At 41.5% G+C, this 12,515-nt stretch overlaps 1 protein-coding gene across 1 annotated transcript in view; it reads left to right on the top strand.

Moving 5' to 3' along the window:
- The window catches only part of NEB (nebulin), a 215,414-nt gene that overhangs the window by 16,871 nt on the left and 186,028 nt on the right, over positions 1-12,515 (top strand). The window contains exons 10-13 of the mRNA XM_026453974.1: positions 714-818; positions 8,023-8,127; positions 8,793-8,900; positions 11,550-11,666. Of these exons, the coding sequence (XP_026309759.1) occupies positions 714-818; positions 8,023-8,127; positions 8,793-8,900; positions 11,550-11,666 (435 nt within the window). The remainder of the gene's footprint in view (positions 1-713; positions 819-8,022; positions 8,128-8,792; positions 8,901-11,549; positions 11,667-12,515) is intronic.

Here is a 12,515-nt window from a genome sequence, read left to right as displayed (position 1 = left end):
ATGTTAGCATTGCCTAATCCATGGAGTTGTGGGTTTTCTTCTGTGGCATTCAGCATCCTAGGCATAAGAACAGAGGAAGCTGGCTGGGTGCGGTGGCTCACGCCTGTAATCCCAGCTTTGGGAGGCCAAGGCAGGCGGAACATGAGGTCAGGAGATCGAGACCATCCTGGCTGGCACAGTGAAACCCCGTCTCTACTGAAAATACAAAAAATTAGCCAGGTGTAGTAGTGGGCACCTGTAGTCCCAGCTGCTCGGGAGGCTGAGGCAGGAGAATGGCATGAACCTGGGAGGCGGAGCTTGCAGTGAGCCAAGATCGAGCCACTGTACTCCAGCCTGGGTGACATAGCGAGACTCCATCTCAAAAAATAAAAGAACAAAAGAATTATATGGTCGAGTCGATCCAAGGCTAGGGGCTTATTAAGTGAGTGTGATAAAAAGACAAGGGGTTGAGAGTTGAAGATGCTGGTTAAGAGAATAATTGCAATTGCAAACCAGAGCATGCAAATGACTGGAAGAAAGCAGATCTAGAGCCATGAGTCCTGAGGAGGAGGGAAGAAAATTCAATGAAATAGAAATCACTAGCAGTACTGAGAGCAAGGGTATATAACATCTAGAAGGACAAATTATAACATGTTACACTAAAATTTAAGACTTCAAATAAAGATGAAAGCATAATCATTTTTAAAATACATCCCTGTCTTTTATCTCATCAGGTTGCCTACAAAAAAGGTCTCGCTGAACAGCAAGCTCAATTTACGCCTCTGGCCGATCCTCCAGAAATAGAATTTGCCAAGAAAGTAACCAATCAAGTGAGCAAGGTAAGTTAATAGAGCTGGGACATTGCCTCCCTTGAAGATGCTGCTTAATAATTTCAACCATCAGAGAGGGTTACTAAAGGTGAGCCTGAAGAGTAAACACAGACACTCGGAGTATTTTTACATATGACCCCCAAAAACTCTACAGCAAAAGCAATACATCCATAAACGCCAAGAGCTGTGTTAATAAATGTTTAGCCAGATGGACGACTCAGCAATTGATAAATGTGAAAGTCATCTTTTGAAAACAGAAGCCATATCCTAATGTCACTTGACGTTTTCACTTATGACGGTAATACTACGGAGTCACCAAATAACCACACATTTCCGTGAAGAGCTGGTTTAAATTCACAGTGAAGACCTTGTATAGTTGGATCCTATCAGTCAGACTTGACAAAATAAGAATGTGTCTCAGACATAGCTTAGTTAACAGCAGTGGGCAGTGGACCTCATAACTTTTAAGGCCCTAGCAAACAGCTTAGTCTCCCTATATTTAGGCGGTAAACTGGCTCTGAAGAATGTGGCTCTGATGAGGAATGTGGAGAGACAGATGCTCAACGGATGAATAGGCCCATGCTAAATTCCTATTTTAAATTGGTCCAAATCAGGCCACTTTCTCTTGGGATACTGCTGCTTTTAAATACTTTATCTTGCCCTCTGTGGAGATGAGTGTCGGTTTGTTCTGCTTGAATTTTGATGAAACCTCAAGATTTTTGTCTTAAGCGTTTTCTGGGTAAAGTATCTAGTAGAGAAGGATGAAATGATACGGATGATGATGTCTATTCAGTGATGTTTGTTAGTGTTTGATATTGGAGATTACCTAACTATGTAACTGTGAGCTGTTTAGATAAAGAATCTAGTAAGTATAGTAAACTTTCACTAATAGGAATGCTACCAATCTGAAATTTTGCCCAAGGCTAAGCGGAAATTAACTTTTGAACTGTACATAAATACATGGTCCACTGAAAGTGTTGATATTGGCCAGGCACATTGGATCAAGCCTGTAATCCCAGCACTTTGGAAGGCCAAGGTGGATTGATCACCTGTCAGGAATTCGAGACCAGTCTGGCCAACATGGTGAAACCCCATCTCTACTAACGATACTAAAAATTAGCTGGGCGTGGTGATGGGGGCCTGTAATTTCAGCTAATTGGGAGGCTGAGGCAGGAGAATCACTTGAACCTGGAAAGTGGAGATTGCAGTGAGCCGAGATTGCACCATTACAATCCAGCCTGGGCAACAAGTGTGAAACTGTCTCAAAAAGAGAAAAAAAGAAAAAAAAAGAAAGCATTGATATTGTAAGTAAGATGGGGGAGGACAATTTATCTTTTTGCAAAAAAAATAAAAATGTATTTTCAAGTGGTCATTTAGAAAAGAAAGGAAACTATTTTCAAATTTTTATTTAAAGTCTATTTTAAAAGGTACTTTACTAAGGAAACATTCTTTTGCCTTATTTGAGTATGCAGTGGGGATTCTTAAAAGTAATTTTTGAAAATCACTTTCAAACACCTCTATAATCATTCTGTCCACCAATTTAGACTTGCCAGTTGGTTTAGTGCTGCACTCTCCAGTACAGTAGCCACTAGCCACATGTGACTAGGAAGCACCTGAATTTGATCAGTATAAACTGAGTATATAAGTCAGCTTGGGCTTCTACAACAAAATACCGTACATTGGGTGGCTTAAACAATAGACATTTACTTTCTCACAGTTCTGGAGGCTGGGAGTCTAAGATCACGGATTCAGTTCCTGGTGAGAGACCCCTTCCTGGCTTGTAGATCGCTGCCCTCTCATTGTGTCCTCACACACGGAAGACAGAGAGCCAGCTCTGATCTCTTCCTCTTCTTCCTCTTTTTATAAGGATGATAATCTCATTATGGGGTTCCCACCCTCATGACCTCACCTAAACTTAATTGCTTTCCAAAGCCCCTTACCTCCAAGTACCATCACATGGTACTTGTGAGTTAGGTCTTCAACATATGAATTTGGGGGGCGGGGACACAGACATTCATCTCATAACAGTTAGTGTCCAATATGTGAGAAATAGACACTGAATCTTGAATACTTAATTATGAGAAAAAGAGAGTTTCAAATTAATATTTTTATGTTGATTACATGTTGGAATGTTAATTTTCACATTTACTGGGTTCAGTAAATTATATTATTAAAATTATTTCCCACATATTTCTTTCTACTCTTAAAAATGTGGCTGTAAGAATGACTTGCATTATATATGCATTGGATGGCACCATTCTAGGTGGGCAAGGTGACAATGTTGGGTACTTTGAAAGCATTGCCAGAACAGGCTTTGCCCTGTGGAGTACTAATATGAGCTAAGGGGAGGGTGGCTGTGGAAAAATGTCACTGGATTTGGCCATGGTGACGTTATTTATTCCCAGTCTTAACCCAGATTTCTGAGTTCTTAATGACTATTGTGCATCCAAAGTAATAGTTGTGTTGGGGAGAAATGCTTGTGATTGGCAGAAGTCCACCCAACAACAAACCATCCAACAAGGGAGGCACAGGGCTGCCAAGAGTGACTTACTCTGGTACTGTCTTCCCTCCTCACTCTCAAGATGCGTTGGCCCATGTTGCAGCAGCATCATATCCTCTTTCTCCCTAAAATAGGATAAAAATCTCCTTTATCTACCCTAGAACCTAAAATATAATTTTTTTTAAACCTCCTTTATCTACTCACTCGCATGCATTTAAACTCAATATCCCCTTGTTGAATCGTGTCTCCCAGATCCATCTGTTGGTGCCAAGGGGTCCTCCTTGGACCACTGAAGGTTGGCTGAAAAATCAGCTTGCAAAAGGCAGATTAATTGGAGAAACTGCATACAAATTTATTTAATGCGTACACATGGGAGCCTTCAGAATGAAGCCCCAGCTCCCCAGGGGTGCAGAAGTTTATATACCATCTTGAGGTTACAGAAAGACTATGAACTTGGATCCTGGCAAAACAGGTTATGGGGAGTGGGGAGAAGAGGAATTCTGTTGAAGGGCAAGAAATGATTACTAGGGAGAATTCAATGGGTTTGAAGAACATACAATAGTCTGGGCGAAGTCTGTTGGCCCACAAAGCGAACAATGGTTTATGACAGGAGCCTGTCCAGGTTTGTTGACAGACTTTAGTCTTCCTTCCTGCACTATAGGTTCAGTTGAAAACTCAGGGAAGTGGTCAGAGGGAATTGTTTTCTTCTGTGGTAGGTCCGGACCTTAGACAGATAAGGAAATCTGAGCCTGTGCTTTGGGAGAGGTAGAGGATTGAGAGATAGGATGGGGGTGGGGGATGGCGGGGAAACAATTTTTCTTCTTAGTGGATCTATCTGGTCTTTATGCAGAAAGAAGTCTCTTCTAGCTTCCATTAATCTCTAAGGGCCTTTAATTCAAAATACTCATTATACTAGGGAGCCATATTTCGGGGTGGAGTTTTCTGTGCATCCTCACATCCTTTTCTTACAGCTTCCAGTTCAGATGGTAATGATTGCATATCTGCAGTGATTTCACTAATGTTAAGTTCCATTTGCCATCCTTCCTTACTATACCTGTCAGAATCAATTCTCTCACCTTTGTCTTTGGCCAAAACCATCAGCTACGTGCTTCCTTCTGTCTCCGCTGTATTTTGTAGCTCTAACATAGATGAACAGGCAGCGTTGTTCACAGAAACAGGCCTTCCAGGTGGGGAAACTATGCACACCATGACTAGCTGAAAGTGCGGCCCTGAATGCAACACTGGGAAGTCGTTTTAGTTTCTCTGTACCTCCCTCTCTGCTCCCTTCCAGATCCACAAAAGAAAAGATATGAGATTTTAGGTTGGAATTTACCACTGATACCAACTGGAGCCTCAATTTAAAAAAAAAAAAATAATCTTTTAGTAACATAATGTTATACAGCATGAAGATACCAGGCCCTGGTCCTCTAAAACCATGGAGATTCTTCTATCACATAGAATTGGGAAGATTTCCATTGATTTCACCAGAAGAGATTTGATTGAGTCAAGCAGGCAGTGTTAGGCCCACTGTGGGCAATAAAAATACAAGCTGGGTTCTTTATACCCTTTCTGCAGGGATAACTTTTCTATGAATGGAACCATCAGGAGTCCTAGTGCTTAGCTACTCACAGAAAAAGAGAAAGGTAATTAACTGGCTTCATATTCCTTTCCATTTGATAACCACATAAAAATCACAGATTCAGATGTTGAAAGTACATAATGAAGCCATGTGTTTAAGCAAGACACCAGGGTACCCAGTTTATGGCCCCATGGAAGTCCCCTCAGCTGACCTCTGAGGAGAAGGGAAACAATCTTACTGTATCTATGGACACGTGGTCACCTTCTTACCCAGAGAAGGTGTCCCAGAGCTTGTAATTGGCCCGACATACTTTCCTCTGTTAAACAAACCAAACAAATTCTAGAGAAGTTAAACTGACTCTTTCTTCCAAGTTTCCATTGGTCAACCGCAAATACAACAGAGCTTGGAGAGAAAGGTTTCCCCCTAACCTTTCTCTCCATGTGTTTGGATGTTGGGAAGGTTGAATGTTGGACCCTGACATGAGTAACCCATCTTCGTGTATTGTACAAAAGCTCTGGCCTTACTCTCAGACTTGCAGAGTGAGACCTCTTGGCTGGGAGAGAGGTATGTGTCCCTGTGGGACCCTCTCTCTATGTACCCCCACAGGGACACACGTCTCTCTCTTCCTCTCACTCCTCCACCTATGGACCCTTGTTCTTTCAGCTTCTCTCCTACCCACAAATGAGACAGAAGGCCATCATTTCCTAAGTAGCCAACAAGCTCCAGCCTTCTCCTGTGTCATGAAAATCTTCCCAGACTTGGCAGTGCTCAGGAGTGGATTGTGAGACTTCCAGCTCCACCCTGACCCATTTCAGCTCCTGAATAGGAGGAAATAACATGTTGTAGTCCATGAAGATTTAGAAGGAAGGAAGGACTTTGGATGAGGGGGTTGAGTCATCTTACACTCTTGTTTTGCATCTTGTTTTAATATCTTCTTGAAAACAAGACATCTATCTCTTACTGTGAGAATTAATCTCCTGCTCAATTATCCTTAACAAATCTACATATGCAATGCCTGTTTCCTGATAAATGCCCAACATTTAGACCTCATTCAGAATATCTGCTATCTTCTTGGCTGGGTGCGGTGGCTCATGCCTGTAATCCCAGTACTTTGGGAGGCCAAGGCGGGTGGATCACCTGAGGTGAGGAGTTCCAGACCAGCCTCAACATGGAGAAACCCCCTCTCTACTAAAAATACAAAAAATTAGCCGGGCGTGGTGGTGCCTGCCTGTAATCTCAGCTACTTGGGAGGCTGAGGCAGGAGAATTGCTTGAACCTGGGAGGCAGAGGTTGCGGTGAGCCAAGATCGTGCCATTGCACTCCAGCCTGGGCAACACGAGCGAAACTCCGTCTCAAAAAAAAAAAAAAAAAAAAAAAAACTGCTACCTTCTCAACTTTAAATTATGTTTCAAAGTTCTCTGGATCTCAGTTTTGGGGATCAGGCCCAATTGCCCCTTCCCAATCCTAAGGTTTTTCTCCTTTGACAACAAGCAGGAGGTAGGGCCATGTCCCTCCAAAAAATGATACATTAGGAGATCCTAACCTGAGGTATGTGTACATCAAGAACCTCTGAAGTTACTTTGTGAGCATTTTATAGCTTTCTCAATTTCTTGAAGAGGTCTGTCTCCAAAAAAAGATTAGAAACATTTCTATAAGTAGTCTTCGCAAATCCAAAAATCAATGTTATTGACTTCTGTTCTTTAAATCTTCAAAGCAGAGTGCAGCAGGTCAATCAATCAGCAGTATAACACAAATCTTACCTCAGCAAAGATTTCCATTGAAGAATTGTTCCCTCCCCGCACATACAATTTTCTTTCTTACAGAATTTCTTTCTGTTATGATGATGACAATAGTAATAGCTATTATTATTATTACAGTTGTTATACCCTATATTTGCTTAGCACTGTGGAGTTTACAAAGCACTCTCAGCGAATGATCTTATTAAACTTCCCAGCAGACTTCTCTGTAAATATTATTGCCAGCACTTGTGGCTGAGAAAACAATCAAACATTTGGTCAAGACAAAGTCAAATCTTGGTCCCAGAGATTGAACCCACGCCCAGGACTCTAAAATTTATAGCTATGAAAACCAGTGATTTACTTGCATATTAACCTTTTGAGAAGAAAGGAAATTAAGCATTTGAGTGAGGGCTAAGCTTTCTTTAACCCACGCTTGTTGACTCTGCACATCACTCACCTTTAGTTCTTCTGTTGAAGGTATACCAGAAAGACACTTTCTGTTTCCTTAAAGGATATGGTGGGGATATAGGCATATGCCAGTGCCTTGAGGCCCATTAGTTATGTCTGTTAACACATTTTTATAAGCCATGGAGGGAGAATTGCTCTAACTCAGCTTGGGCTCTAGCTCATGGACCCAGGTTTGGGGTTGGCTTGGTTAATTCTGTTCCAAGAACACGTAAGCCAAGGTATTTCAAGACCACGTATCATGGCCTCAGTTTAGTGTAGTTGAACAAACATTTATAATGTAACTTTTACGTGCCACATTTTGTATTGGGTTCTGAGGATATGAAAGTGAAGAAGACATACCATGTCTCTCTTCCAGGAGCTTACAGCCTGGGATTCACATGGAGTGGGATTTGGGAATCAGATGGGGCAATAATTCAATTTTTGAATTACTTTCCAGTTCCTATTAAATTTAACTCTGGACTCGAAGGTCTATTCATTAGCCTGCAAGTTGAATTTTATTGCGGTTGTTTCTTTCTGGATAACTAGGAGTTTTGGTAAAGCTTAGAAATTAATGGCTAAGTTAATTTGGCATAGAAATCTCAGGTTGATATGTTGTATTGTAACTCTGAAATATAAATAGAGGATGACTGCTGACTCTATTTCTTTAAACATCAGGGGACATCTGCAACTTTTGGACGAAGTCCCCAAACTCGGCAAGGGGAGGGGGCGTTAGTACCCTCTTTCTCCGTTCTCTATCCCCATCACCCAACTTTCTGATTGGGTAAATTGACACTACATTGGAAGATTTTTTTTTTTAAGACATTTATTAAGGACTTAAGAATGGCTTGCTGAAGATATTTTTTAAAGTTAATCATTATTCCTTAATTTGCTGTCTTATTTGTCAATTCATGAGTTATTCTTGTCTTATTTTCTTTTTCTTTTTTCTAGCAAAAATACAAAGAAGACTATGAAAATAAAATCAAAGGCAAATGGAGTGAGACACCTTGCTTTGAAGTTGCAAACGCCAGAATGAATGCTGATAACATCAGCACAGTGAGTGGGAAGGGATGGCCGGTCTGTCGTCCCGGGAGGAAGACCCCTTTCCTTAGTGACTTCTAGCCACCTGCCCTACCTGAAGGGGTGCCAGGACACTGAGGCCCCTCTTCTTGGGACAAGACCTGGTGTAGAGTTCCTGTTAGGAAAGAAATTTCACAAACTCTCTTTCCTTTTGAGAAATGTTATTTGGCCAAATACCATTATTTCTACCTCAATTTTTACAACACATTACGGTGAGACCCCCTTACCGAATGCAAAGTGCGGTTAGTACAAGTTAAAGGGATCCTTTTTAATTATTCTTTGCCTGAGGAGCCAAACTGTACAGTTATGAAATTGATTACTTTAGTATCTCCTGCCTGGAAAACATGTCTATTGTTTTTCTTTTCTTTTAAGTTCCCTGCTCCTTGCCCTTAAGAGCTCTTTTTTGGTAGCCAAGAAAAGCCTTTCTAATTCTGTTTTTAGCCTATTTTAATTGTTCTAAATCTCTGTTAAGTTGCTAATCATTTTTCCAGTGGTACCACATTCTCTAATTGTAATCTGACCAGCCTAAACCAAGGGCAAGGTGGCTTTGTGTAACTTTTCCAAATCCGTGTGTCTTCTCATGGAAATTCTTGCATAGTTCATTTCCACAGCGGTTCTTCACCTTGTCTAATGTCTTACAGAGGAAATACCAGGAAGATTTTGAAAGCATGAAAGACCAGATCTACTTCATGCAGACTGAAACACCAGAGTATAAAATGAATAAAAAAGCTGGTGTGGCAGCTAGCAAGGTATGAGGAAACCATCCCATTTATCTTGATGGTTTGAGTGTGGGTGAATTTCCTGTAACTTTGGCTCTTGCATATAATTAGTAAAAAAGGGGAGGGGTGGTTCTTGGGGGGAGCTATCAGGGTTGAGACCAGTGGATGCGAGGCATTTGAAAAAGAGTAGAATTGAAACAACAAGAACAACAACAAAAGTACTTTGGAATTATAATGGGGCTATTAAAAATGTTTTGCCATGTATGAGCATTAATAACATCGAATTACCATCTTCAGTATTTCCTAGAGTAATTTATTATTTGCCTGAGGAACCAGACTGTACATTTATCAATTTGATTTAGTATCTTCTCACTGGAAGGACCTTTTGCTGTTTAGAAGGAGAAAGATTGTAATCTTAGAGAGCAGGACTTCTCCCCACTGGAAGAGACAATCAGCGGCCTTATACGAAGATAAGCAATCATACATGCAACACTATCGTTATTTATCTTACTTTCCCACTGACTATGGAAAAACCTGGTCGCAGGTTCATAAATCCATGGATATTTCCATATGCTCTACTGAGTGAGTTTGGTGAATGACCTGGGTCCTTGGCATTCTGAAGCACGATGGTCACTAAAGAGAGCAAAAACTTCAAAGCCAAACACACTTGGTTCTAATCCTGGCCTTGGCTGTGCCGGAGAAAGCAGGATTACATCACTTAGAAGGCTATTACAGCATCCACGTGTAAGACAGTGGTGTTTTGGACCAGGAGGGTAGCAGGGCAGGTGATGAGAAGTATTTTGAAAGCACAGCTGACTTGATTTGCCGATGGATTGGATGACACGGGTTTTGGTCTAAGCAGTTCGATGAATGGGGTTTCCCTTTATTGAGACAGGGAAGACTATGGAAGAAGTTGGTAATTTTTTTGAAGGACAGACAGGAGTTCATCTTCAGATGTGGTAGATTTGAGATGCCTTTTAGACATCCACATGGAAGTATCAGTGATCATTTGACTACATAAACCTGAAGTTTCAGGGGAGATATATGGAAAGCTGTATAAACTGGGGTGTCGTCAGCGTACAGAGAGTGTTTCATGCCATGAGTTTGGAGAGCATTAAGGGAGTGAGTGTAAACAGAAAACTTTAGGTGCTGAACTCTGGGGTCCTTCCATGGGAACATATATGTGAGATGAGGGAGAAGCAAAATCAGGAGAGGTCAATGCGTTGGGAAGCAAGTGAAGGGGGAAGGGAGTCATCAGCTGTGTCAAATGTCTCTGAAATGGATTTACCAATGTCTGGTCTCTGGTGACCTCAACAAGAGCAATTTGGTGGAGTCCGCTTGGAGAGGATTCATGAGTGAATGAACAGAGGGAAATTGAAGATAGAAGTATATTCAACTCTTTCTAAGTATTTTCCTGGTAAGAAAAGAAGAAAATAGGCAAGTAGCTGATGAAAAACTGGGTAAAGTGGGACTTTTTAAGATACAAAACAAAAACATCATGTTGATGGAAATAATCCAGTAGAGAAGGAAGATTTGGTGATGTTGGAATGGGGAAGAATGTCTGGAGTGCTATCCTAGAGTATGTGGAAGGGGAAGAGATCTGGTGCTCAAGAGGAGGGGATGGCTTTGCCACAAGCCCTGACAGTTCTTCTGTATAACAGGGGAGAAGGCTACGTATCCCAGATGTGGGTAGAGTTTGTGAGTCTGCTTTTTGGTTGTTTCCATTTTTCAAGGAAACAGATAATTCTCTAAGATGAAAGGTGATCTGAGTCCCATTCCTGCAGCATACCCTTGTGAAGCTCTGTGGAGGCTGTGGGGTGAATGCCTCTGTACTTCCCTTGTGTATCTCTTGTCTTTGATACCAGATTGCCTTTGTTTTCTGAGGTTCATAAGTGGTAGATTTATCTAGGATTCCTTGAACGTCTGTGGTTGTAATGCCTGAATAAAGGGCTTACACTGAGGATCATGGTGGGAACCAGGATCAGTTTCTTGTTCTAATCCCTGTGGACAGGCTCCTGATAGGGGCTTGTGAACCCTGCCTTCCCTATTCTCCCCCAGCACCCCTCAACGTGCTGCTTCTGCCATAGCTGGAATTAAAGGTGCAAATAGGAAGGGCAGAAGGAAAAGCAAGGCTCTTTCTCCCTGCTCCTACCTTCTCCTCCTCCTTGTAAATTGAATACATGTGTGCTCCACGCACAGTTGCAGGTGAGGCATAAAAGGGTGGATTGGTGGTACTTCCAGCTTCCTTTCTGTAGGAGCATGTTGGTAGATAGGTAGCTGAGGGTTAAGAGCTGAGTGAAGGTTCTACAGGAGCAGGTATCTGGGACATCTTGCACGGTAACTATTTGGATTTATTTCTCTCTCCTGTTATTTCTGTGTCTCTCTCTCTTTGAGGGCAAGGACCATGTATTCTTTCTTATATTCTGTCCCCAAGCCAGACACAGAATTGACACCCTATGGATAATTTTGAATGAATGAATGGGAAGAAAAAGCATCCTGGAAATGTATGCAGTTTCTCTGCTGCTGTTATGCGTTACTATGAGTATTTTGTTTATAACATGTCAAGCTACCATTTTTCTAAAGAGAAAATTGATTTGTGGAAGTATGTCATGTCCATAATAGAGACGGGGGCAAAAATAACCCATAGAGTTACTTCATCATTTTATTTCACTCCTACAGGTAAAATACAAAGAAGACTATGAAAAGAATAAAGGAAAAGCAGATTATAATGTGCTTCCTGCTTCAGAGAACCCACTGCTTAGGCAGCTGAAGGCGGCAGGAGATGCCCTAAGTGATGTAAGTATATTTTTGTCAAAACGTGTTTTTAAACCTTAGCTGCAAAAGAGATGAAAATTTTCTCCTTTAATGACTAAATGCATATATAACTTTGCAAATACGTTAAGGTTATGAAATGGTAAGTTCATTGGAACTATGTAACCACAGAAAGGCATAGTACAATGTGCCTTAATGTTTGTGGTTCTGTGGGGTTAATTCAATGGGCCGGGAAATTCTCATTTGCTTATGAGCTCTGGGCACCTGGGCCTCCATATGGATGTGTTGCTTATGAGCTCCGGCACCTGGGCCTCCACATTGCAGATGTGTTGTGATTTTAACAGAAGCAAGAAACTTTCAAAGATAGATCTTGGCCCCAGAAACCATCATTTGCCAACAACAGAACTTAAAAGGTGGCCCCCTAAGTCTTCGCAGGACTTTCTAATTGTGCAGTTATTTTTTTTTTTTTTTATTATACTTTAAGTTCTAGGGTACATGTGCATAACGTGCAGGTTACATATGTATACATGTGCCATGTTGGTGTGCTGCACCCATCAACTCGTCAGCACCCATCAATTCATCATTTATATCAGGTATAACTCCCCAATGCAATCCCTCCCCCCTTCCCCCTCCCCATGATAGGCCCCAGTGTGTGATGTTCCCCTTCCCGAGTCCAAGTGAGCTCATTGTTCAGTTCCCACCTATGAGTGAGAACATGCGGTGTTTGGTTTTCTCTTCTTGTGATAATTTGCTAAGAATGATGGTTTCCAGCTGCATCCATGTCTCTACAAAGGACGCAAACTCATCCTTTTTTATGGCTGCATAGTATTCCATGGTGTATATGTGCCACATTTTCTTAATCCAGTCTGTCAC

The sequence above is a fragment of the Piliocolobus tephrosceles genome, chromosome 11 (assembly GCF_002776525.5).
Source record: "Piliocolobus tephrosceles isolate RC106 chromosome 11, ASM277652v3, whole genome shotgun sequence".
In the NCBI taxonomy this organism is placed as follows: domain Eukaryota; kingdom Metazoa; phylum Chordata; class Mammalia; order Primates; family Cercopithecidae; genus Piliocolobus; species Piliocolobus tephrosceles.
This window is presented reverse-complemented; position numbering and strand designations above follow the sequence as displayed.